Genomic DNA, 23,679 nt, shown 5'->3' on the forward strand with positions numbered 1-23,679 from the left:
TCTGTTCAGTTCTTTTTCCCATTTTTTAATTGGATTGTTTACCTTCCTGTTGTTGAGTTTTACAAGTTTTTTATAAATTTTTGTTATTAACCCCTTATCAGGCATATTGGCAAATATGTCCTCCCATTGTGTGGGTTGTCTTTTTATTTTGTTCATATTGTGTTTTGTTGTGCAAAAGCTTTTCAGTTTGATGTAGTCCCATTTGTTGATCCTGTCCTTTATTTCACTTGCCCGTGAAGATAAATCAGCAAAGATATTGCTACGAGAGATGTTGGAGAGTTTACTTCCTATGTTTTCTTCCAAGATGTTTATGGTTTCATGACTTATATTTAAGTCTTTTATCCATTTTGAGTTTATTTTTGTGAATTGTGTAACTTGGTGGTCTAGTTTCATTTTTTTTTGCATTTACCTGTCCAATTTTCCCAACACCATTTGTTAAAGAGACTATCTTTACTCCATTGTATGCTCTTACCTCCTTTGTCAAATATTAATTGTCCATAAAGGTGTGGGTTTATTTCTGGGTTCTCTGTTCTGTTTGATTGATCTATATGCATGTTCTTGTGCCAGTACCAAGCTGTTTTGAGTACAATGGCCTTGTAGTATAACTTGATATCAGGAAGTGTGATACCACCCACTCTATTTTTCTTTTTCAAGATTGCTGAGGCTATTCGTGTTCTTTTTGGTTCCATATAGTTTTGGAATATGTGTTCTATATCTTTGAAGAATGCCATTGGTATTTTAATAGGAATTGCATTGAATTTATAGATTGCTTTGGTTAATATAGACACTTTATGATGTTTATTCTTCCTAACCATGAGCACAGTATATGCTTCCACTTGTTTGTATCCTCCTTGATTTCTTTTATCAATGTTTTATAATTCTCCGAGTACAAGTCTTTAACCTCCTTCGTTAAATTTACTCCTAGGTACTTTATTATTATTTTTTTTGTTTCAGTAGTGAAGGGGATTGTTTCCTTAATTTCTTTTTCAGACAGTTTATTGTCAGTGTATAAAAATGCCACTGATTTCTGAATATTAATTTTATATCCTGCCATCTTGCTGAATTCATTTATTAGGTCTAGTAGTTTTTTGACTGAAACTTTAGGTTTTCTATGTATAGTATCATGTCATCAGCAAATAATGATAGTTTTACTTTTTTTCCAACTTGAATGCCTTTTATTTCTTCTTCTTGTCTGATTCCTGTGGCCAGGACTTCCAGAGCTATGTTGGATAAGAGTGGTAAAAGGAGGCACCCCTGCCTTGTTCCTGATCTTAAGGGGTTGCTTTTGATTTTTGCCCACTGAGTATGATGTTGGCTGTAGGTTTATTGTAGATGGCCTTTATCATGTTGAGGTATGTCCCCTATATTCGCACTTTGCTGAGAGTTTTGATCATAAATGTGTGCTGGATTTTATTAAATGCTTTTTCTGCATCTATTGATATTTTCATGTGATTTTTATTCTTCCTTTTGTTTATGTGATGAATCACATTGATTGATTTGTGAATATTGTACCAGCTTTGCCTCCCCAGAATAAAATCCACTTGATGTATGATTTTTTTTATGTATTGCTGGATTCGGTTTGCTAATATTTTGTTGAGAATTTTAGCATCTAGGTTCATCAGGGATATTGGCCTATAGTTTTCTTTCTGTGTATTGTCATTACCAGGTTTTAAAATGAGGATTATGCTTGCCTCATACAGGGAGTTTGGAAATCTTCCCTCTTCTTGAATTTTTTGAAATAGTTTGAGAAGGGTAAGTGTTAGTTCTTCTTTGAATATTTGGTAAAACTCACCTGTGAAGCCATCTGGTCCGGGACTTTTGTTTGTTTGGAGTTTTTTGATAACTGTTTCTATTTGTTGTTATTGGCCTGTTTAGGTTTTCTCATTCTTCCAGATTGATTTTTGAAAGATTATATGTTTCAAGGAATTTATCCATTTTACCTAGGTTGTCCAGTTTTTTTGGCATACAGATCTTCATAGTATTTTCTTATAATCCTTTGTATTTCTGTGGTGACAGTTGTTACTTCTCCACTTTCACTTTTAATTTTATTTATTTGAGTCCTCTCTCTTTTTTTCTTGGTGAGTCTGGTTAAAGGTTCATCAATCTTATTTACCTTTTCAAAGAACCAGCTCTTGGTTTTATTGATCTTCTGTATTGTTTTTTTAGCTTCTATGTCATTTATTTCCACTCTGATCTTTATTATTTCCTTCCTTCTACTTCCTCTGGGCTTTTTTTGTTGTTCTTTTTCTAGTTTTTTTAAATGCAGGGTTGTTTATTTGAGCTTTTTCTTGCTTCTTAACATATACTTGTAATGATATGAACTTCCCTCTCAGGACTGCTTTTGCTGTGTCCCATAGATTTTGAGTTGTTGTATGTTCATTTTCATTTATTTCAAGGAAATTTTTTATTTCTCCCTTGATCTCATTATTAACCCATTTGTTATTTAATAACATGCTATTTAGCCTCCAAGTGAATATTTTTCAATTTTTCTATTGTAGTTGATTTCTAGTTTCATGCCATTGTGATCAGAGAAGATGTTTGATATGATTTCAATCTTTTTAAATTTATTGAGACTCATTTTGTGTCCTAACGTGGTCTATCCTAGAGAATGTACCATGAGCACTTGAAAAGAATGTATATTCTGCTGCTTTGGGATGAAAGGTTCTGAAGATATCTATTAAATCCAGTTGATCTAGTGCAGTCATAGTCAATGTGGTCCCTACTGCCCACTAGTGTGCATGCCAGCTTTCATGGTGAGCAACCAAAGTATAAATAAAAAGATAGATTTAACTATAGTAAGTTTTTTTTATAAAGATTTATTCTGCCAAACTTAGCGAAAATTTGACATAAAGTATATACTTGGTAAGTAATTATTATTATATGCTTTAACTTGCTGTAATTCTGCTTTATAAATTTTATAAAGTAAAGTTACTTCCCTACTTTATAAATCACCATTACTGTGGAACCGGTGGGTGGTTAGAAAATTTTACTACTAACAGAGATACAAAATTGGGCGGTAGGTATAAAAAGGTTGACTACCCCTGATCTAGTGTGTCATTTAAGGCCACTGTTTCTTTGTTAATTTTCTATCTGGAGGATCTATCCCTTGATGTTAGTGGGGTATTAAAGTCCCCTACTATTATTGCTGTTCATCTCACCCTTTATGTCCATCAAGATCTTTTTATATTTAGGTGCTCCTATATTAGGTGCTTAGATATTTACAATGGTTATATTCTCCTGTTGGATTGCTCCTTTTATCATTATGTAGTGACCTTCTTTATCCCTTACTGTAGCCTTTGTTTTAAAGTCTGTTTTGTCAGATATAAGCATTGCTACCTCAGCTTATTTTCATTTCTATTTGCATGAAATATTTTTTTCCATCTCTTCACTTTCAGTCTATGTGTATCTTTTGTTTTGAGGTGGGTCTCTTTTAGACAGCATATGTACAGGTCCTGTTTTCTTATCTACACAGCTACCCTATGTCTTTTGATTGGAGCATTTAGTCTGTTTACATTTAAGGTTATTATTGATATATAGTTGTTCATTGTCATTTTATTCTTTAAATCTACATTTCTCTTTTTCTAGATTTTATTTTCCTTTGCTCTGTTTACAACAGGCCCCTTAATATTTCTTGCAATATTGGTTTGGTTGTAATGAATTCCTTGAGTTTTTTTTTGGGGGGGGGTCTGGGAAGCTTTTTATTTCTCCTTCAATTTTAAACAATAGCCTTGCTGGATAAAGAAGTCTTGGTTGTAGGTTCTTGTTTTGCATCTCTCTGAATATTTCTTGCCAATCCCTTCTGGCCTCAGGTGTTTCTGTTGAGAAGTTGGATGTCATTCTTATGGGGGCTCCTCTGTAGGTGATTAACTGCTTTTCTCTCGCAGCTTTTAGTATTCTTTCTTTGTCTCTTAACTTTGGTATTTTAAGTATGATGTGTCTTGGTGTAGGCCTCCTTGGGTTCCTCTTTAATGGAACTCTCTGTGCTTCTTGCGAGTCCAGTGGGTATGGCCTCTGAGATCCAGAGATGTGGTCTGTCTGCCAGCCCACTGCCCATGGGCCCCCGCTGCTGGCCCACCTGCCCTCTGGCAAGTACATAGCAGTGCGGGGGCAGGTGTAGCTCAGGCCTCAGCACTCAAAACCTGTGTCCTAACTTTAAAAAAATTTTATTGATTGACTTGACAGAGAGAGAGAGAGAGATAAAAAAACATCATTTGTTCCACTTCTTTATGCTTTCATTAGTTGATTTTTTTTTTTCTGAAGTGAGAAGCGGGAAGGCAGACAAACTCCCACATATACCCGACTGGTATCCACCTGGCATGCCCACCAGGGGGCAATGCTCTGCCCATTTGGGGTATTGCTCCGTTGCAACCAGAGCCATTCTAGTGCCTGAGGTGGAGCCCATGCAGCCATCCTCAGCACCCAGGACTTTATTCCAATGGAGCCTTGGCTGCAGGAGAGGAAGAGAGAGATAAAGAGAAAGGACAGGGTGGAAGTTTGGAGAAGCAGATGGGCGCCTATTCTATGTGCCCTGGCCAGGAATCGAACCAGGGACTTCCACACGCCAGGCTGACGCTTTACTGTTGAGCCAACTGGCCAGGGCAGTTGATTCTTTTTTAATTGAATTTATTGGGGTGACAATGGTTAGTAAAATTATGTAGATTTTCACTTCTATAACACATCATCTGTATATGGTATTGTGTGTTCACACCCCAAGTCAAGTCTCCTTCCATCACTTTTATTCTCTTCTACCCCTTCCACCCCTCTTCCTTTCCCTCTTGTAATCACCATACTGTGTCTCTGAGAGTTTTTTTTTGTTTGTTGTTGTTTTGTTTGGGGATTGAACTAGCAACCTTGATGTATCAGGATGACACTCTAACCATCTGTGCTACCTTGCCAAGGCCATACCCTTCCTTTTGAGACCTGAGCCTGGTTCTCCTTGTTTGTAGGCCTAGAAGTAGCAAGGGCAGTGTCAGAGGTGCTGGGCATTGGAATCAATGCCATGTAGGTTCAAGAGTAAGGCAGGTGGTCAGGAGAGAAAACTGGAGGTTCTGGGAGGTAAGTGCCAGGTGGTGGACGCTTCAGAGTGAGGGACTGACAGACAATGAAAAGCACAGCCTGATCTTTCCAGATGTTGGGCTCCACGGGAGGAGAGTTCTAAAGTGGCACAAGGATCACTGGAGGTGAGGAAGTCAAGGGCCAAGGAGCCTGGGGAATGGTGGGTATTCCATAGAGGTATTGAAGGCCCCCAGGGTGACACAGGCTGGGCTGTAGCCAGCAGTACAGACCCTGTGACACTAGCTAGGGGGGGAAGCTGGAAGGCATGTCCATGGAGGCGGAGGCCCCAAAGGGAGGGCAGGGGGAGGCCTGCTGAGTCAGGTCTGTAGCGGGGAGCCAGCCTCCCTTGAGAGGGCTGCAGAGGAGTGCTGTCCTTGGGTAAGAGAAGACTTTCAGGGGAGGTCAGGAAAGGGCTCACTATGGAATGAAGGTGCCAGAGACCTCCAAGTCACATGAGAAAGGAGGTGATGATGGTGAGCCGAGGGAAAGGAATCCCACGGGCTGCGCAGGTAGGAGGAAACAGAGAGGACTAGGGCAGGAGGGGCTTCCGTCTTGGGGGTTGGGAATAGGGCAAGGACAGTGACCCATATTGGCACCTTGAGAGGCTGAGGGCACTAGCTACCTGCTGAATGAATTGTCTTGTCCATGTCGCAACAGCTTGCTCAAAGGCAATGCCTAGAGGTGTCAGGGCCTTCGGTCCTGGCAGGGACAGCCCGTCCTTCAAGCCTAGGGATCCAGTGAAGGGTGCACAGCCTGTCCACTGGCCCAGGTTTATCCCAGAGCTCAGCCTGGCCTGCTTGGTGACTGCAGGCTCTGCTTAGCCATGGTCCTTATAGACATGCCCAGAGATCTCCAGGCATGCAGACACAGCATGTGCACTGACCTAGGGTCCATGTTTGGCCCCAGGTTTTCTGTTATTAAGCAGAGCCTTATATCCAAAAGTTGTTTCCTAGGGACCACCAGGTCCCTGGCTATGGCTCTTCTGTGGCCTTTGGGATATCACAGGACTGCAGATCCCCAGGGGCACAGAGTGATTCTAGATTATATGCTCTTAAGACACCAGTCTGGCCAGCTAGCCAGGGGGAGCTGGAGGTGCCAAAGGCAGGGACCTCTTTACTGGCTGGAGCGTGGGCTTGCCGGCTTGAGCGTGAGTCACCAGCTTAAGTGTGGTATCATAGACATGATCCCATGGTTGTTGGATTTAGCTCAAGGGTCGCTGGCTTGAAGCCCAAGGTTACTGGCTTGAGCAAGGGGGTCACTGGCTTGGCTGGAGTCCCCCAATCGAGACACATATGAGAAAGCGGTCAGTGAACACCTAAGGTGCTACAACTATGAGTTGATGCTTCTCATCTCTCCCTTCCTGTCTATGTGTCCCTGTCTGTCCTTCTCTCTCAATCTCTCTGTCTCTCTCTCTTGCTAAAATAAATAAATAAAAAAATAAAAATAAAAAAAGGCAGGGACCTCTGCCTCCTTGCTGTTTATAGTCGCTGAAGTCTAAATGGGGCTTTAACAGAGCCATTGTCTCAATGCACAGAGCTGGCACTTGGCACATTCTTAGTTTCTGTCCCCTGCTTAATTAAAATGATACTCTATCTCCCACCTCATGTCAATGAATCTGCCTCATGAGGAAATAGTTTCTTGTTGTTTTTCACAGAGAGAAGTTCCGGTAGTTGAGCACTCAAGGGCCACACTGCCCTGTTTATCTGCATTTCAGTGTGAAGAATGACCTTAAGAAGCTGGTCTATGGTGGGAGCACCAGTCTTTCTTCCTCCCTGCCTCCTCCTTTGGGTTCATCACTGTCCGCACATCAGAGCAGCTGGGCCTAGCCATGTGCTCTGCCTGGATGGCCTCTTCATACCCAGAATGCTCCAGGGCCAGGAGGACAGCTTTGGCTTGACCCAAAGCCCAGGAAGGCTGAACTGGGGGCTAGGCAGGGTTTCCTTAAAGAATTTAGGAATTCAAAGTCAAGTACTTACCGGGGGGCCAGGCTGTGGGCCTCAAAGCTCAGGGCTTCCTCCGGGAAGGAACTACAGGCCTTTAGGGATCTGAGCAACCATCCCTGCACCTAATAGCTCCTGCCTGGTTGCTTGAAGAACATGGCCAAGGCCTGCTGTCAGGAGTCAGTCCCACGTGCGCTTCCAGTGAGCATGACCTCTTCCCCATGGCGTTCTTAAGGCTGCTTAGCTTTGACTTCAGGTGACTAGTGCTAGGCCTGCAGCTGGCCTGAAGGTAAAAGACCCAGCCGGGCTTATCCCCCACCTTTCTACAGTACCTCAGCTTCTACCACTCTGAGCGCCCCTCCCCCGCCTGTGCCGACCTCACCTGCCAATGGCATCCCATGCATTGCTCTGCGGACTTACCTCTTCAGTCTTCATAGTTCTTGGAAAAGAAGTTCTGCCTCTGTCTTGCAGGGAGGGAGGCAATTTTTCACATCTCAGCTCTTTTGGAATTAATCTTAAAACACTGATATTTCCCCCCAATGATGAGGAGCCATGGACTGTGCTTCCCAAAAGTGGACAATCAGGTGGGAGATAAGAGTGAGGTCACAGCCTGACCAGGCGGTGGTGCAGTGGATGGAGTGTTGGACTGGGACGCAGAGGGCCCAGGTTTGAAAACCCAAGGTTGACGGCTTGAGCACAGGCTCACCAGCTTGAGCATGGGGTCGCTGGCTTGAGTGTGGGATCATAGACATGACCCCATGGACACTGTCTTGAAGCACAGGTCACTGGCTTGAGCCCAAGGTCACTGGCTTGAGCAAGGGGTCATTTGCTCTGCTGTAGCCCCACAGTCAAGGCACATATGAGAAATCAATCAATGAACAGCTAAGGTGCCACAATGAAGAATTGATGCTTCTCATCTCTCTCCCTTCCTGTCTGTCTGTCCCTATCTGTCCCTCTCTCTGTCTCTGTCACACACATACACACACACAAAGAGTGAGGTCACAGACAGACGTGCCTGTGAAATGCAGCCCAAGAAGAATGGGAAGCATGTTTCTCTCAGCCATCTTTGTTCCCACTTCCTGAAGGGCTCCCTGCTTCTGCCTGGGCCTGGAAGAGCATTCCGGGCCAGCCCTCAGTGAGAAGCAGAAACAGGACACCTTGCAATGACCATGAAGTCAGGCAGGGGTTCAAGTGGATCAGGGGTTAGTGGTGCTGCTGGGGAGACTACCCCAGACCTGAGACAGCACACATGTTCTGCCTATAGATAACAGAAGGTAGAAGACAGGCATTGGGATAATTGTGAAACACGTCCAGCTCTCAATCTGGGCAGAGTTCCTCTCCCTCCCTCCCACTCTGCCTCCTTCCCACCATCTCTCCATCCAACCATTTTTGGAGCACCTGCCACATGCAGGCATGGCACTGGATGCTGGGGACAGCTGTGGTCTGGACCTCTGTCCCCCGAGCCCCACGCTGCCTGCAGCCTTGCCTAGCCCCAGTGCCTCTGCCTTGCAGACACTCATCACTGCCATCGGGCAGACAGTCTACACTGTGGCCTCTGTGCTCACGCTGCTCTTCCTTCTGATGTACATCTTCGCGGTCCTGGGCTTCTGCCTATTTGGAAGTTCAGATGTGGGTGATGTGAATAACTGGGGGAACCTGGCTGTGGCCTTCTTTACCCTCTTCAGCTTGACAACGGTACTGTGTTTGGGAACAGTGGACAGGGAAGGGGCATTGAGAAGGAGCTGTCAGCTGATGTGAGTGTGTGGACATGTTGGCCCCCATGGGGCCTTCCCCATGTTCAGATACTTCCTTGGGCCGGGGAAGCTGAGGCAGAAGCCAGTGCCCTGTCAGGGGTCCAGCTCTGTCTCTAATCTTGTGAGCGTTCCCATTTGTCTCACAGGGTTGCAAAAATTTCAAGGAGTTCTCAAAAGATGATTCATTTGGATTGATTTTAATTTAGAAGTGAAACCCATGTCACATAGCTGTTTTGGAACAGACTGCAAAGCCCAAGTCTAGAAGTCTAGACTCTGTTGGACTCTGGAAAGATTGGAAGCTTTTAATGGAGGGTCTGGCAGAGAGGCAGTGTCTTTTTGGGAAGGATGGGAAGCCTTTTGGAGAACAGCCTCCAGGACACCAGGGCCAGGAATACTGCCATCCCTCAGGCCACCACATATGCACTGGAGTCAGTGGATTTGGGGCTTGCTGAGGGGCTGATATGGAGGCAGAGCCAATCTCTTTTAGTGGGGTGAGGACCTCCCTAAGGTGGGTGTATGGGAGGCCTACCCTGCTGGGCCTTGGCACTCAGCATGCCCTCCCCTGCCCGAGCAGGTTGATGGCTGGACAGACCTACAGGAGCAGCTAGACAAACGGAATCTCGCTCTCAGTCGAGCATTCACCATCATCTTCATCTTGCTTGCCTCCTTTATCTTCCTAAGCATGTTCGTGGGTGTGATGATCATCCACACTGAGGTGAGGCTATGTGTGTCCACACTGGGGTGGGGGCTGCTCAGATGGGACCAGCTGTCCAGGGAAGACCCTGAGCCGTCTCCTTCCTGAAGTGGAGGGGAGATGGCCAACCCACTTCTCCTCCTAAGCCAGTGTACTTCCCTGCCTCATGATGGTGGCCAGCCAGACAGGGGCTTGGGAAGTCACTGCAGCCACACTGGCAGCTTGAATTGGGATATGGCCCTGGATGAGGCTGTCCTCCTGCTGAGGGGTCTGAGCAGCAGCGCAAAGCTAGGAAAGAAGAAAGACCGGGGGTGGGGGGTGCAGCGAGAGCCCTTAGCATACCTCACCCTGCACTCTCCAGGACTCCATCAAAAAGTTTGAGCGGGAGCTGACGGCGGAGAGGAACATGACACTCCTGAAAGCAAAGCAGGTGATCATGAAGCAGCAGCAGGAGGAGTTCAGCAGGCTGCTGCAGGCACAGGTGGGTGAGCTCTGCAGGCGGGTGGACAGACAGATGCATAGACTGTCAGGGCTGAAGGAATGGCCGTGAGGAAGAGCCTGGGCGGTATACGGTGAGGGCCGGTGGCCTCAGGCATCTGTGGCCTTGGGTAAGGGAGGTAACTACTTCCTGTATTTTCCAGAGCCAAGCTTCTTTCTCTGCACTGTTGTATTTATGTGGCCCTGTGAGGGTGTGGGCCCTGGGATTATGATGGCTCCCTCTTTCCGGGGAAGACGACATGCTTGGGCCCTTTGCTGGAGCGCTCTTGTTACTGAGGGCTCACGGGTGCAAGGTGAGCATGGCCTCCATCCTCGGAGTGGGTGAGGCCACAGAAGCCCGACAGGTTTTACTAACCTCAATTTTTCTGAACTGAACAACAGTGAGCACAACAGGTTGGAGATTTTGTCAGGCGGTACAGGGCTCGGGGTCTTCTCCTCTGAGCCCCAGTGCTCTGAGCTCCTCATGCTGTTCCCAGGTGCTCTGCTGGGTCCCAAACGCGGCCTTTCTCTCCCCCAATGGGGACAAGTGTCCCTCCTCAGCCTCTTCTTTGAGGCAGAGACTCTGCCTTTCTTGGCTGTGTGAAAGGTTTGTTCAGGGCAGGTGGGGCCAGTTGAGCCACACTGGGCTCTCCCCGGCTCCTTCCTGTGTTATCTGTCCTCATGACAGTGATGGTGGCTCATGAGGTTACCTCCAGAAGTTCAGGCTCAAAAGGGGTCAGGGTGAGCCTGTGCTTAGGCTCAGGACTCATCCTGGGGCCAGGGCTAGCTCCCTGCCTGGGCCCCTGTGGAGGCCCTCAGGCCTCTGTGCATCTTCAGGGTCACCTCCTCCTTGTCATTGATCTCTTTGTGCTTCTCTCTAGGAAAATGTTGACTGCAGAAGTTTCAGTGAGCTGGTGCTAAACTTTAAGAAGACCCTGCGGCACACCGACGCCATGGTCTTGGATGATTTTGGCACTAGCCTACCCTTCATTGACGTCTACTTGGCCACTCTGGACAATCAGGACACTACAATCAACAAGTCAGTCCCCGCCCTGCCTAGCCTGGCCCAAGGAGGCCAACCTTTCCTGGTCTCCCCCCACTTTCTTGAGGTCAGGTGCCCATGGCTGATGTGCAGAGTGGTAGAGCGAGGCCCTTCTTGGGGGTGCAGGATTCCATGTGTGCACAGGAGCTGGGCTGAGGTGGGGTAGGCCTATGGCTGGGGGGACTCTGCTCCCCTGAACCTCCCCGGCTGCCCTGGCCTTTATTGAAATGCTGGCTCCTTGGACTCTCAGGCCCACCCTCACTAACCCTTTGTCAGGGGCAGAGGAAAGTGTACAGCTGGCGAGTCAGGCTGAGGCTCCTGGCCCGGTTCTGCCACCTCTTTCTCTGTGGCTCTGGGCAAGGCCCGGCCCCTTTCCCACTGCTGTTGTGGGGCTGCTGGGCCGATGCTATGAAAATGTGAGCGTGGCCTGGCTCAGAGAAAGTTAGCTGGGTTCTAAGTGGCCAGTGCTGTAGGATGGGACCTGGGCATGGGCCCTGGAACGAGGAAGGACACAGTGAGCCTGGCTTCTCGACAGAAGTCTTTTGGAGGGCTTCACAGACTGAAGGAGCTAACAGGAGGGCATCAGGGAACACCTGCTCTGGGCCCAGAGTGGCCCGGGCCATGTCTGGTCATCTCCACATGTCACCTCGATCAGAGCCCAAGAGTTTGTTGTCTCCAACTTAGTCCAGGGGCGGCGGGTAGAATGGCAGACCTGGAGTCCAGTCCAGCCTCCTGGGCTCTGAAGTCCTTGCCTTTCCCTGACCCCACACGTGCTCGATGTGTGCATGCCCAGGGGCGAGCGAGCGGTGGGCCCGGGTGGGGGGCAGAGCGCATCTGGCTCAGGCTGCCCCGCCACCCCCACTTCCAGGCTTCAAGAGCTGTACTACGAGATTGTGCACGTGTTGAACCTGATGCTTGAAGACTTGCCCCAGGAGCAGCCCCACTCCTCAGAGAAGGTTGACAACTAGCTTGGCGTGGGCACCCAGGCACTGAGGGTGGGTGGCCCCCCATTAAACACAGGCTTTCTGAATTGGCCTCTTCACGGCTGCCGTGACCAGAGCGTTTCCCCACCTTTGGGGGTTGGGTCTGGATAGTTACCCATGAAGCCCGACTCCCTGAAACCACCCACCTCATGACACACCCAGGCCTTGGGAGTAGGGAGAGGGAGGCTCAGGGATCATCCTGTCCAGGGCCACATCCAAGGGCCACACTGGATCTCTCCTCCCTGGACCCCAACAAGAAGGACTCACTGTATTCCTGGGGAAGCCGCCTAAGGACCCCAGACCAAGAAGAGCCCCAGACCTGAAGCCCCCTGAGACTGTACAGGTCCTGTGAGATGGTGCAGCCGACGTCCCTCTTGGGACCTCTGCTGGGCCCGTCTGCAGGGGCACCATCTCTCTGTGGGCCCACTGCTCTGGAGACCCCTCTTTGGACGTTGTCCCTGCTCTCCTAGGCTCACAGTGGTCATGGTGCTCTGAGGGGTGCAGCCATGACCGCAGGTCTGTTGTGTGGGTATGGAGCTCAGGGTCAGCTGGTCCGGCCGGCCAGCATCAGGTGTTTTGAGGCTGCTTCCCCTCTTATGGTTCTTTGTCTCTTCACTGGAATGGTGGGGTTTTCTCTTCCTAGCCAAATGACTGCCAGAGCTGCTGAGGTCCTGGCACCACCCTGGTCCAGCCACGATGAACCACGCGAAGGCCCGGCACCCCTTGCTACCAATGGGCCAGGCCAGAAAGCTGGCTGTTTCCCCTGTGCTCCATTGCTGGGGAGTATTCTTGAGGCCTTTCACCTTGGGAGGGATGCCTCAGACAGAGGGAGGAGTGGGTTCTGGGTAGAGCTGGGTGGGAAAGGACCAGCACCTGTAACTGAGTGCAGAAAGGCCCCAGATCCACATTGGGGCATCAGGTGGTCAGGAAACACATGGGGTAGAGTTGAGAGGGCTGGACAAAAGGGTGCCATGGGTAGACCCATGGGTTCCAGGCCTGAGTGACAACACCTCTGAAAGCCACAGGACAAGGGCAGGTGGAAGCTTATGTTCATAGTTTCATTGATACAATGATTGCTACTTACTGAGCTATATTGGGTTCTGGGGGTTCTGTGAAGAGAAGCCCCCAGTCTAGTCCTGGCCGCTAGGTGCCCACAGTTGTGAGAAGAGACAGTAATGCAGTCAGACTGGATGAGAAATTTTCCCTGAGAGGTGACTGTATGCATCTGAATGCAGAGAGCACGGATCTCTAAGATACTCAAATCATTTCCATTTGCAAATGTTTACACTCTCAGGGCCAATATGAGAATTGTGTGAATATGCCAAGGATTGCTCTATAGCATGACCTAGTGCCATATTTTGGGGGAGCCCTCTGAGGGCAGGGAATGTAACCTAGCAGCTTCTTGGGGTGGAGAGAACTTTGGGCCAATGCTCGGGGAGGTGGGCCTGGAGTAAGCAGGTGTCTGCCTTTTGTGGCGGAGGGAGAAGCTCAGGGCCTTATGCATTTGGTGCCTAGTTCCAGAGGTGCCCTGGTGGGTGCAGTGCAGTCAGCAGGTAAGGCAGGCCTTAAGCAATGGCTCCGTCCAGGGCGGGCACATAGCAGACATCACCAAATGCCCACACTGGCTGTGCCAGCCTCGCTCAGGGAAACGTGAAAACACACCCATCTGCTTTAACTGGGAAGTTTTTAGGCATCTGGGAGTGAGCAGAATATTTGAAACTTGCCTCAGGGAGTCACATTAGAAAGTACTGTGATTTTGGAGTCAGGAGACCTGGATTCCTTCATCTGGTGATGTTGGACAAGGTGTCCAGTTTTTGGAAACCTCAGCTGTTTTCTCTGAGAAATGAGCTGAAACACTGACCATGTAAGGATCAAATAAAATACACGGGAACGTGTGAAAAGAGATGCAGTCAACTTACGGTTTGTGCTTTCTGGCTGTCAGCTAGCTCTACTCTGCTTGGTGGCCAGTTGCAGAGTGGGCTATGCTAGTCAGGGGCTGACAGCGACTGGGTCAAGTCGCATGACAGGAGGACGGAAAGGAGCTGAGAGCAGGGAGCAGAGGTCAGGAACCTGCGGGGTGGGTGAATGGGCCTCGCCTCACCAGACAGAGCTGGTGCAGGATGGGAAAACGTCCAGGCAGGCCTGGATCGGGAAATTTGGGACCCAGGCACAGCAAGGAAGTCATGAGCATGGGCCACAGGGCTGTGGCAAGCTGCTTTTAAGGGCACAAGCAGAGGCTGTCCCAGAGCAGACCGCTGTGAGTGGGTGACACGCAGAGCGCTGACCCCACACTGCTGGCAGAGCACACGATGGCTGTTTGGCGTGAAGTCCCGAAGCAGCATTTCTGTTTGGCTCTCTTTGCCTGCAGAGCAAACACTGGCAGCTTGGAATTCCCACTTGGGCTCTCACCAACTCAAACAGGCTTGGCCAAGGCTTTCAGTTGATTTGCTTGGGGCAGAAGTGGCTCTGCTTGTCCAGGCCTGGAGAAAAGCAGGACCCTCCTCCCAGTCCCCAAATCTGGGATCCAGCGGAGTCCCCAGATGGCTTGCTCATCTCCATCCTGCCAGTCTGGGGGTTTGGGGTCTGCAGTGGATGCAGGGGGATCCTGGGCCTGAGTCTGCTGGTCACAGCCAGGCCCTCCCCCAGCTCCTGTGAGAAGGATCTGGAATCCAAGGCTGGAGGTGTTTGGAAGGTGACCAGACTTTTTTTTTTTAACTGCTGTTGATTCCCCCAGCAGGAAGCAGTCCCTGTATTGTGGAGACCCAGGCGGACCCTGAGAATATAAGCTCTCCTTGTTATTCCAGCAGTCCTTGGAAGTCCACTGCTGAGATGCCAGAACCTGTCCACTCTGTTTTCTTTAAGTGTGGGTGAGACAGGACACCTCCTAACACCAAACCTCCCTTCACCAAGTCAGGCTTTGCTCCCAGAGGTATCTCTCTCTAACTGCTTTGGTCTCTGTCCCTAGCCCCAAACTGCCTGGGCCTGCTCCTTTGTCACACAGACTCAAGAGAGATGGCCGGAAATGTCTAACTGGGCTACTCAGAAAGGAAAGGTGATGGCTGCCGATTCCAGTCACAGGGTGGGAACCAGGGAGAAAGCAGGATGGGACAGATTCATTACCGCGGGAGTGCCCACTTTTCCCCATCACTCTGCCGCCAGGGGTTTCATCTGCCTGGCTGGCCACCTGCCTCACCATTCCCAGGTTGCAGCTCTGATTTTTGCCTTCAGTATGTTGTGATGCAGCCCCTGGGGGATAGAGAGCCGGGTTGCGGAGCTGGAAGGATAGCCAGTGTAAGGTCAGTGGATAATGGGGGATGGTCACGTGGGGAATTCAGACCCGCGAACTTTGGCTAGAACCGCCCACAACCAAGTGTGCCAAAAGGAGGCTTCACAGGAACCGTTTGGAAAAAAGAAATCGTCTACCAGCCAGTGGTATTTCACCACGTCATGTTACCTCCACTTCCCTAGAGGGACCCTTTAAATATCTCCCACGCAGTATAATCTGTGCAACTTCCCTGGCCTCCATCTTTTCTTTCCTCAGGGCCAGGGAACCTTGCCGGGCGGATGTGTGCTCTGTACTCAATAAAGCCGTTTGCTATTCCACACTTTGTGGCTCTGGCCTCTTCCTTCCTTCTCGGCGGGGAAAAAATACCTTACATTTTGGTGCCGAAACCCGGGAGGAGTTAGAAGTCCGCAAGGACCACTCCTCTTCCTCATCCCCTCGGAGAAAGAACCAGGATCTCCGACCTTCCACCCACTTCGGCACACGGTGCGGTAAGTCCCCTGCCTCCAGCCTTCCTCTCAGTTCTTTCTTCCGAGACTCCCTGTCCGAAACCGTAGCTATGTCAGGGAAGTCTTTTCCATCCGTCCGAGTGCGTGTGCTTGTCCTCAAGCACATCCACTTTACCTTTTTTGTTGTGGCCAGACCTTGAGTTTTTAGGACGCTAATACTCAATACTGACCACTCCAAGGACTGAGGGCAGCTGTTGGGGCACAGGAATCTCCCTCTCTAAAGAAGAAGAAACTGTTCTTCTTCTCCACTGTGGCCAGGCCAAAGAACCCACTGAATTAGCCTCCTGAAGGGACTTTCGGTGTTAACACCCTCACCAATTTAACTATCGCCAAAAAAGCTTGGAACTGATTGGAGATCTCTTACATACACGGCTTCTTATTCGCACACTTGTCTTTAATCTCTGTGCCACCTGTTCCACACTGCGCAGGTCTTTTTCTGGCCAGAGAAACCTCACCTAAAACCTCCACTCCTGATCTTTCCTTCTCCGCAGACTCCCAACTCTCTCTCCCTCCTGTCTGACCTCCGGGGGCGCACCTCTCTCGGGACTTTTCTCTGGTCCCTCTGCCGACCTCTTTTGTGCTCGGTTCTCTTCCCTCTGAAAGCCCCCTCCCCTCCCTTCTCAAAAACCTGTTTCTTATTCACCACTACCATCTCTCTTTCTTCTCCCCTACTGGCCAGGGGCCCCTCCTTTCACTGTGTTCTTAAGTCCCTCCTCCGTCAGGCCTTTCTCAGCCTGGCATTGGCTCTTACACCAGTTTTCAGGAAGTCCAACCCTAATTTTCTTGCAGGAAGTTCCTGCCCTGTCCAGTGTTTCCTGCAGGATCTGGGTGCTGGGCTCTGCACGAGCCCCCCTCCTCTTATTCCCAAACCCCCAAACCCCTATCCGGAACCTGTGAACATGGCATTTAAAGTTTTTAATGGTCCCAACTAGTAGAAACAGGCCAAGACTGTTCTCCAGGCCCCCATGCAGCAGAAAGTAACGCTCCAAACCCAAACTCTTGTGGCAACCCTGAGACCAGCAGAGCCACCAGCAGCTTGCTTTAAGTGTGGCAAGCAGGACCACTGGTCCCAGCAGGGCCCCTGCCGGCGGCTGCCCACTGAGCCCTGCCCTGACTGCAAGCAGCCTGGTCACTGGTGGAGTGATTGCCCCTTTGGGCAATAGGTTTTTCCTCAGCGCCTCTACATGGAGGACAAGCCACCCGAATGGGAAGGCCAATCCAGCCAGGTGGGTGCATCGCTCGAACTCCTAGGACACAGCCTGGACTCGGAGAACCCAGGGTTCTGCAACAAGTGGGTAAGTCCATCTCATTTCTTGTGGACATGGGGGCTGCCTTCTCTGTTTTGCCTTCATACTCTGGACCTCTAGTTCCCTCACAGGTTTCGGTTATGGGAATGGATGGGACCCTCTTCCTTTCCCCTTTTTACACCACTCCTGACATGCAGTTCTGCCTCAAGCTTGCCTCCTTACAGGACCACTGGCAGTTGGAACCACTGGACTCCATCCATCTCCAGCTCACCAAAAGGCTGGACCCTGCAAATTCCCCCATTACTCCTCTCTTTTTTAAAATCCTTACAGGACCGCATCCGTGAAGTTTCTCCAATCATGGCCACACAGATATTCCTCCTAACACCCCTCAAAGCCACCATTTTCTGATCTCCCCCTCCCCACGACACCCCTATTCAGCAGGAAGTAGCCAGACAAATAAACAGCGCCCCTTTTTCTATTTAACACAAAAGGTCAGAATGTAAGGTCGGTGGATAATGGGAGATGGTCACGTGGGGAACTCAGACCCACGAACTTTGGTTAGGACTGCCCACAACCAAGTGCGCCAAAAGGAGGCTTCACAGGAACCATTTGAAAAAAAGAAATCGTCTACCAGCCAGTGGTATTTCACCACGTCATGTTAGCTCCACTTCCCTAGAGGGACCCTTTAAATATCTCCCACGCGGTATAATCTGTGCAACTTCTCTGGCCTCCATCTTTCTTTCTTCGGGGCCAGGGAACCTTGCCAGGCAGGATGCGTGCTCTGTACTCAATAAAGCCGTTTGCTATTCCACACTTTGTGGCTCTGGCCTCTTCCTTCCTTCTCGGCGGGGAAAAATACCTTACAGCCAGCATTGGTGCTTTCTCGGTCAGCTCCCGGCTTCTCCTCCAGAGTGGAGGTTCAGGGAAATGGGAAGAACAGGGAGAAATCTCCCTGGGTGCCAGAAAGGCTGGACAGACACAAAAGGAGCTGGGACAACAGGGAAGGAAGTAGGTAAAGGCTGAGGACTGGGAGTCAGAGACTTTTGGACAGAGGCTCTGACGCAGCGGGACTGTGAGATCTGGAATGGGGAGGGAGGGGGATGACAAGTGTCCTTGTGGGATAAGAACTGGATCTTCACTGATGTTCTTTGAGGAGGAAAATAATGACTGGCATTGTTTAAAGGTGAGGTTTGGCTGTTGAGCTGTACCTTTAAAAAATGGAGCCCCATGAATACATTTGACCATGGGGGGGGGGGTCTGGGATATATTTGGGTGACATAAAGGTCAGCCTGCGTAAGAGAAACCTCTCAGGCTAAAATTGGGAAATATTAAAGAGCTTTATTTACAAACCACTGGCAGAGCCCCAGCTGGGTCCGAGACCCTTAGGTGAAGTACCCCATGGGCGATAGCGCCAAGTGCGACTGGCTTTCTGCAAAATGAAACCGAAGTCTCAGAATGGAGTGTGGAAGAGGTCCGAGGGGGTGAGGTCTCGGGAAACTGGGATTGATTCCAACCTTTGTAAACTGGGCCAGGGGGGCATGACAATGACATTTTCATAGCAAAGGCATCCTCATTGCCCCCCAGTTCAGTATCCTGAGACCACAACTGCCGCTTGACTCCCTCCTTCCCCATTGGGACCTTGATACCTGGGATTGGGGTCTGAGATGAAAAGACTCTTCAAAACTGGCCACCAGACTGGAGGAGGAGTCCAAGCGGAGTTCAGGCTCAGCCTCCAAAGGTAGAGCCATTGTCTTTATTGACCAAGGATATAACGCCTTCTGCTTAGTTAGTATTTCTGTGTACAAGATATTTCACCCACATGATTTGAATTCTAATTATTCCCATTAAACAGGTGGTAAAACTGAAGTTCAGAGAGGTGATGTGACCTGTCTGAGACCGCACGACTAGGGGGAGCCAGGGTTCACAGCCAAGCGTGCCGGGCTCTGTCACTGCTCTGCTGTAAGGCTGTGCAACAGCCTTCTGAGAAGTGTTACCCGCAGGGGTCCCCAAACTTTTTACACAGAGGGCCAGTTCATTGTCCCTCAGACCATTGGAGGGCCGCCACGTACAGTGCTCCTCTCACTGACCACCAATGAAAGAGGTGCCACTTCCGGAAGTGTGGCGGGGGGCCGGATAAATGGCCTCAGGGGGCCTCATGCGGCCCGAGGGCCATAGCTTGGGGATGCCTGTAGGGGCAGGCCGGCACTCGGAGAGACTGTCTCTTGGCCAGGATTGTGATTGTAAGGCAGAGTCAGCATTCAAAGGCAGGCCACAAGCGTGCCCCTCTGCTCTGCAGCCTCACAACAACCTGGTTCTTTCAGATCAAAGCTATTTTTTGAACTTTAAAAATCAAGCCATTATTCCTTTCTGAGCAGGGCCTGACTCTGGGAGGAAGGTGGGTAGTCTCTCAGACGGGCCTCAGTTTGCCCGTTTCCTGGCACCTTCTCACTGCCTGGTCAAGGCTGTGGCATTGGCTGGCCCAGGGAGCCCTGGGAGCTCCAGCGATGGTGAGGACGGCAGGAAGCAGTCAATGTGTGCCGATGGGGCGGTGACTAGGGCTCCTAATCAGGAAATCACAGCCTGGGCAGAGAGGGCCTGGCCTGGGTGCCACCCTGCCCTGCATTTCCCTGAAGCAGACCCATGTGGGGGCGTGGGCAGCAGGTGGGAGGTGCTGGGCGGGCAGGGTGAGCCAGCCCTGTCAGTGCTCTGCAGAGCAGTCCCCACGCCTGGAAAGTTGGCCTCTCAGGTGGTGACATTATGGTGTGTCCTTTCCAGCCCTCTGCCTGCTTGTGCACTCACTGATAATGCTGTGGGCATCTAGAGGGGCCGCTTTGGGAGGCTCTTGGCCCAAGTAGGTGCTTTTTACCTGACCCTTGAATGAGCAAGTGGAAAAAGGGTGAAAGAATTGTCAGGTGGGAAAAGCCAGTTGCAGTACTGTACATAATGACACCATCTGTGTTAAAAAACAAAAACAAAACAAAAGAAACAAAAAACAAAACCCAAATAAAAACATACACAAAGTGGCAGTGAGAAAGTTTTCTCTTTCAGGTGACAAAGATGGTAAACAAACCCTGTACTGGCCAGGGTATGCAGAATGGGCACCCTCGTCCCTCAGGCAGTGCAAACAGGTGTGGCCATCATCAGGCAGTGTGGGTTAGGTTTTAGGTGTGTGTTTCCATAGCCCACAGTCCTGCTCTTTGAAATCATTCTAAAGAGTCAAATGACAAGCACAGATGCATGGATAAGTATGTTTATGCTAGTCTGTTATAATAAAAACACAGCAAAAGAAAACAGGGTTACCAAAATGTCCATTAGTGAGGAAACTGATTAAAGTATGAATCCATACATTAGCTTGAGTGTGGGATCACAGACATGACCCCATGGCTGCTGGCTTTAGCCCAAAGGTCGCTGGTTCGGCTGGAGTCCCCCTCCCCCCCAAGGCACATATGAGAAAGCAATCAGTAAACTCAGGTGTTGCAACTATGAGTTGATGCTTCTCATCTCTTTCCCTTCCTTTCTGTCCCTCTTTCTCACTAAATAAAAAACAACAACAAAAAACTACATAAAAATACATACTTAAAAATAGTCATATTATACTGAGTGGAAAACATGGCTTCTAGAGCAACTTGTGGCATGATACCCTTTATGCAATAGCGAGGGAGCATATATAATGTATTTGTACCCACAGGGGTGGGTGCTGAGGGGATGCCTGCAAGGGTAACCCTATTAATAGTGGTTTGGCAGAACTGACTTTTTGTCCTACAGTTTTCTGAACTTTTTGAATTCTAAGAATGAATATGTGTCAAATATTTTGTGATAAGGAAAGAATCACAATTTTTACCTTGAAGAAAAGTTAGGCGTTGTATGTGCCACACTGAGGTGGTGGAAGTGGGTTCTAGGCAGAAGGAGCACAGGCACACAGGAGGGGCCAGGAGTGCTGGGGACAGGTGTGGCTGCGGCCTCTGGCATGGGTGGGGTTTGGACCCTGGTCCTGAGGCCTCGGAGTGCTCAGCTTGGCAGTTGGAAGCAGGGCAGAGATCTGGCCAGATCTGATTCCCACTGCCTCTCTGAGAGTGGCCTTACCCCCTCACCTGGCATTGAAGGCTCCCCTGTTTTGTCTCCACCTTCCTCTCCTCATATCTCCCAGGGCTCCCCTTTGCCTGGCTCAGTCTCACCTCCATTCCTGCCACTCTTTCAGCACTCTGCACCAGGCCCCCTCTAACAGGAAGCCTTTCGGATTGCTCCAGTTAGCCTTGACTTTTCCTTTCCCATACTCTCACCCTTGACTTCAGACATGACCTTAAGTCATACCTCCATTCCTTCACCATAGATATTTCTTCTTCCAGCGCCAGTTGGGGAGGGCCATCGACTGAGAGGTCATGCCTCAACACGTGGTGGCAGTGATGAACTAGCTGAGATATGCCAGCTTCAGAGTCATGACGGGACGAAACAGGCAGAGAACCGGGAGTTCTTTTGAGCCTGTTAGGTCGCAGGCACAGTGCCAAACCCTGTATATACATTTTCACACTTATCCCTGTTTTATAGACGTGGAAACAGGCTTAGAGAGGTTCTGTGGCAGTCAGTGGCAGCACTGAGTTGGACCCAGGATCTAATTCCAAATTCCGTTCTCTTAACTCTGGTCTACTTGTCCCAGGCTGTTATTCCCCTGGAGGCTGACCTACGAGTGAGAGGGTGATGCCATCGCACCCAACTGGTGGTTCTTGACCCTGTGGGGGCTCTGGGGCAGTGCAGTTTCCCTGTGGGGGCTTCTGGGGTGCCATTATCCTCAAGGAAATAAAGCGAGGTATTTCCCTGTGGGCAGCTGGCAGGGGCACCATGAAGGAATGTAGCAGGGCGGGACCTGGGCACCTTGACTAAACAACTGCTTCCCCACTCAGAGCTTCTCCAGCGAGAGGGGTCAGTGAGATGATCTAGGACAGTTGTGTGTCTGTGAAGCAGCAGCCCACCTGAAAGCCTTACCTGTTGGTCACATCCGGAGTCTTTCCAAAGCCTGACAGCAAACCCCGAGGGGCAGCAGGCAGGTCCAGTGCCCATTTGATGGAGGGGAAACCTGAGCTCTGGGAGGGCAGGCCGTGTCCCATGGAGGAGCCCTGGCCTCTGCCAATCACCTCTGTGAGCCTTGCCCCAACAAGCTGGCCAGTCTCTCTGAGCCTGAGGGCTTGCTGGGCGTGGCCTCAGTGGCCCCGCCCTGGGGTCTGGGCTGTGAAGGAGTAAGTACCAAACTCAGGAGAAACCAGGTGTCCACAAATTGTGGGTGTCAGTGCTTGATACCAACCTTGGTGATTCAACAGGGTGGAGGAGGGGTCCTTGGTGTGTGTGTGTGTGTGTGTCTTTTGTGTGAATACATTCTTTATTACATTGGGTTTACCCAAAGGGAGAAAGAGGTGTGTGTGTGAAAGGGTGCAGTGAGGGTGGGGACAAGCATCCACCCCAGCACGTCTTAGAAAGTGCTCAGAGGCCACAGGCGGGAATAGTTTGGGGAAACCCTTGCAGGCTCTGCCATAGCCTGGCGAGCGGCAAAGTGGCTGGTGCTTTATGGCTGCAATGTCTTGGAGGGTTTGCCAAGTGCTTTCCGTGAAGTCATTGGGACATTAAGCCCTTGGTTCAATTAAATGGGTTAATACGCTGTGTCCGACTCTGATGAATAATAATAATATAATGTGATAATAGCAATAATGGTGCTATTAGCTGCGGTTCTCACACGTGCCCGCACTGTTCAAGGCACAGATGGAGGTGCAGGACACATTCTCACACTCAGGCCTCATTTTCCACTCATAAAACCCCACTCTTCAAAGCCTTTCCAGCCCAATTCCCCATATCCATTTTCAGGACAAATTACCAATACTTAAAAAAATTGGCCCATTTTGCATGGAAGCCAAGTCCAAATTACTGTTACTTTCCCCTCTGTGTTTTGAAATTTTAAAAAGGGCAGGGGTGGGGAATTGATGGGGACATGGATGGAGAGAGAAGGAGAAGAGGAAGAAGGGGAAAGAGGGAGAAAAGTGTATGAACAAAGAAGAAAAGAACAAGCCTTCCTGTCTCAGTAAAAGTGCATTTCTGGAATGATGTTTCAGTTTACTCAGGCAGAAAAATTAGAAATGGTGTGCTTATTAAACACTAAGCAAGGCTAAGTAAGCATGACTATTTTTAGTGGTGTAGTAAAACTTTAGTAATTTGGACCTCTTTAATAAAGATTCCATGATCATGCTGGCTGGCAGGCCCGTGTGTGTGTGTGTGTGTGTGTGTGTAGGCGCATGTGTGTGCACGTGCATGCACATGCATGCTCACACACACACTTGCAAGGTAGAGGGGTGCAGAGAGGTTGCTGAAATGCAGGATGGGGAGTGCACTGAGGAGACTCGGGAGAAAGATGGCTAATAACAACCATTTTAATTTTTCTTTTATTAATTTTTTTTAGAGAGGAGAGAGAGAGAGAGAGAGAGAGAGAGAGAGAGAGAGAGAGAAGGGGGAGGGAGTAGCAGGAAGCATCAACTCCCATATGTGCCTTGACCAGGCAAGCCCAGGGTTTTGAACCGGCGACCTCAGCATTCCAGGTCGACGCTCTATCCACTGCACCACCACAGGTCAGGCTAATGACAATCATTTTAAAACTCTAAGCCCTCTTTGCTTAGAAATAAAAGATCATGACAGCCCTGGCTGGGCGGTTCAGCTGG

The 23,679-nt window shown here is 49.6% G+C and overlaps 1 protein-coding gene across 1 annotated transcript in view; it reads left to right on the forward strand.

Moving 5' to 3' along the window:
• The window catches only part of CATSPER3 (cation channel sperm associated 3), a 35,057-nt gene extending 19,715 nt beyond the window's left edge, over positions 1 to 15,342 (forward strand). Inside the window, exons 3-6 of the mRNA XM_066343116.1 lie at positions 9,324 to 9,464; positions 9,805 to 9,924; positions 10,802 to 10,959; positions 11,831 to 15,342. Of these exons, the coding sequence (XP_066199213.1) occupies positions 9,324 to 9,464; positions 9,805 to 9,924; positions 10,802 to 10,959; positions 11,831 to 11,930 (519 nt within the window). The 3' untranslated portion in view covers positions 11,931 to 15,342. The remainder of the gene's footprint in view (positions 1 to 9,323; positions 9,465 to 9,804; positions 9,925 to 10,801; positions 10,960 to 11,830) is intronic.
• Positions 15,343 to 23,679: the final 8,337 nt, after the last annotated feature.

This window comes from Saccopteryx leptura, chromosome 6 (assembly GCF_036850995.1).
Source record: "Saccopteryx leptura isolate mSacLep1 chromosome 6, mSacLep1_pri_phased_curated, whole genome shotgun sequence".
NCBI lineage: Eukaryota > Metazoa > Chordata > Mammalia > Chiroptera > Emballonuridae > Saccopteryx > Saccopteryx leptura.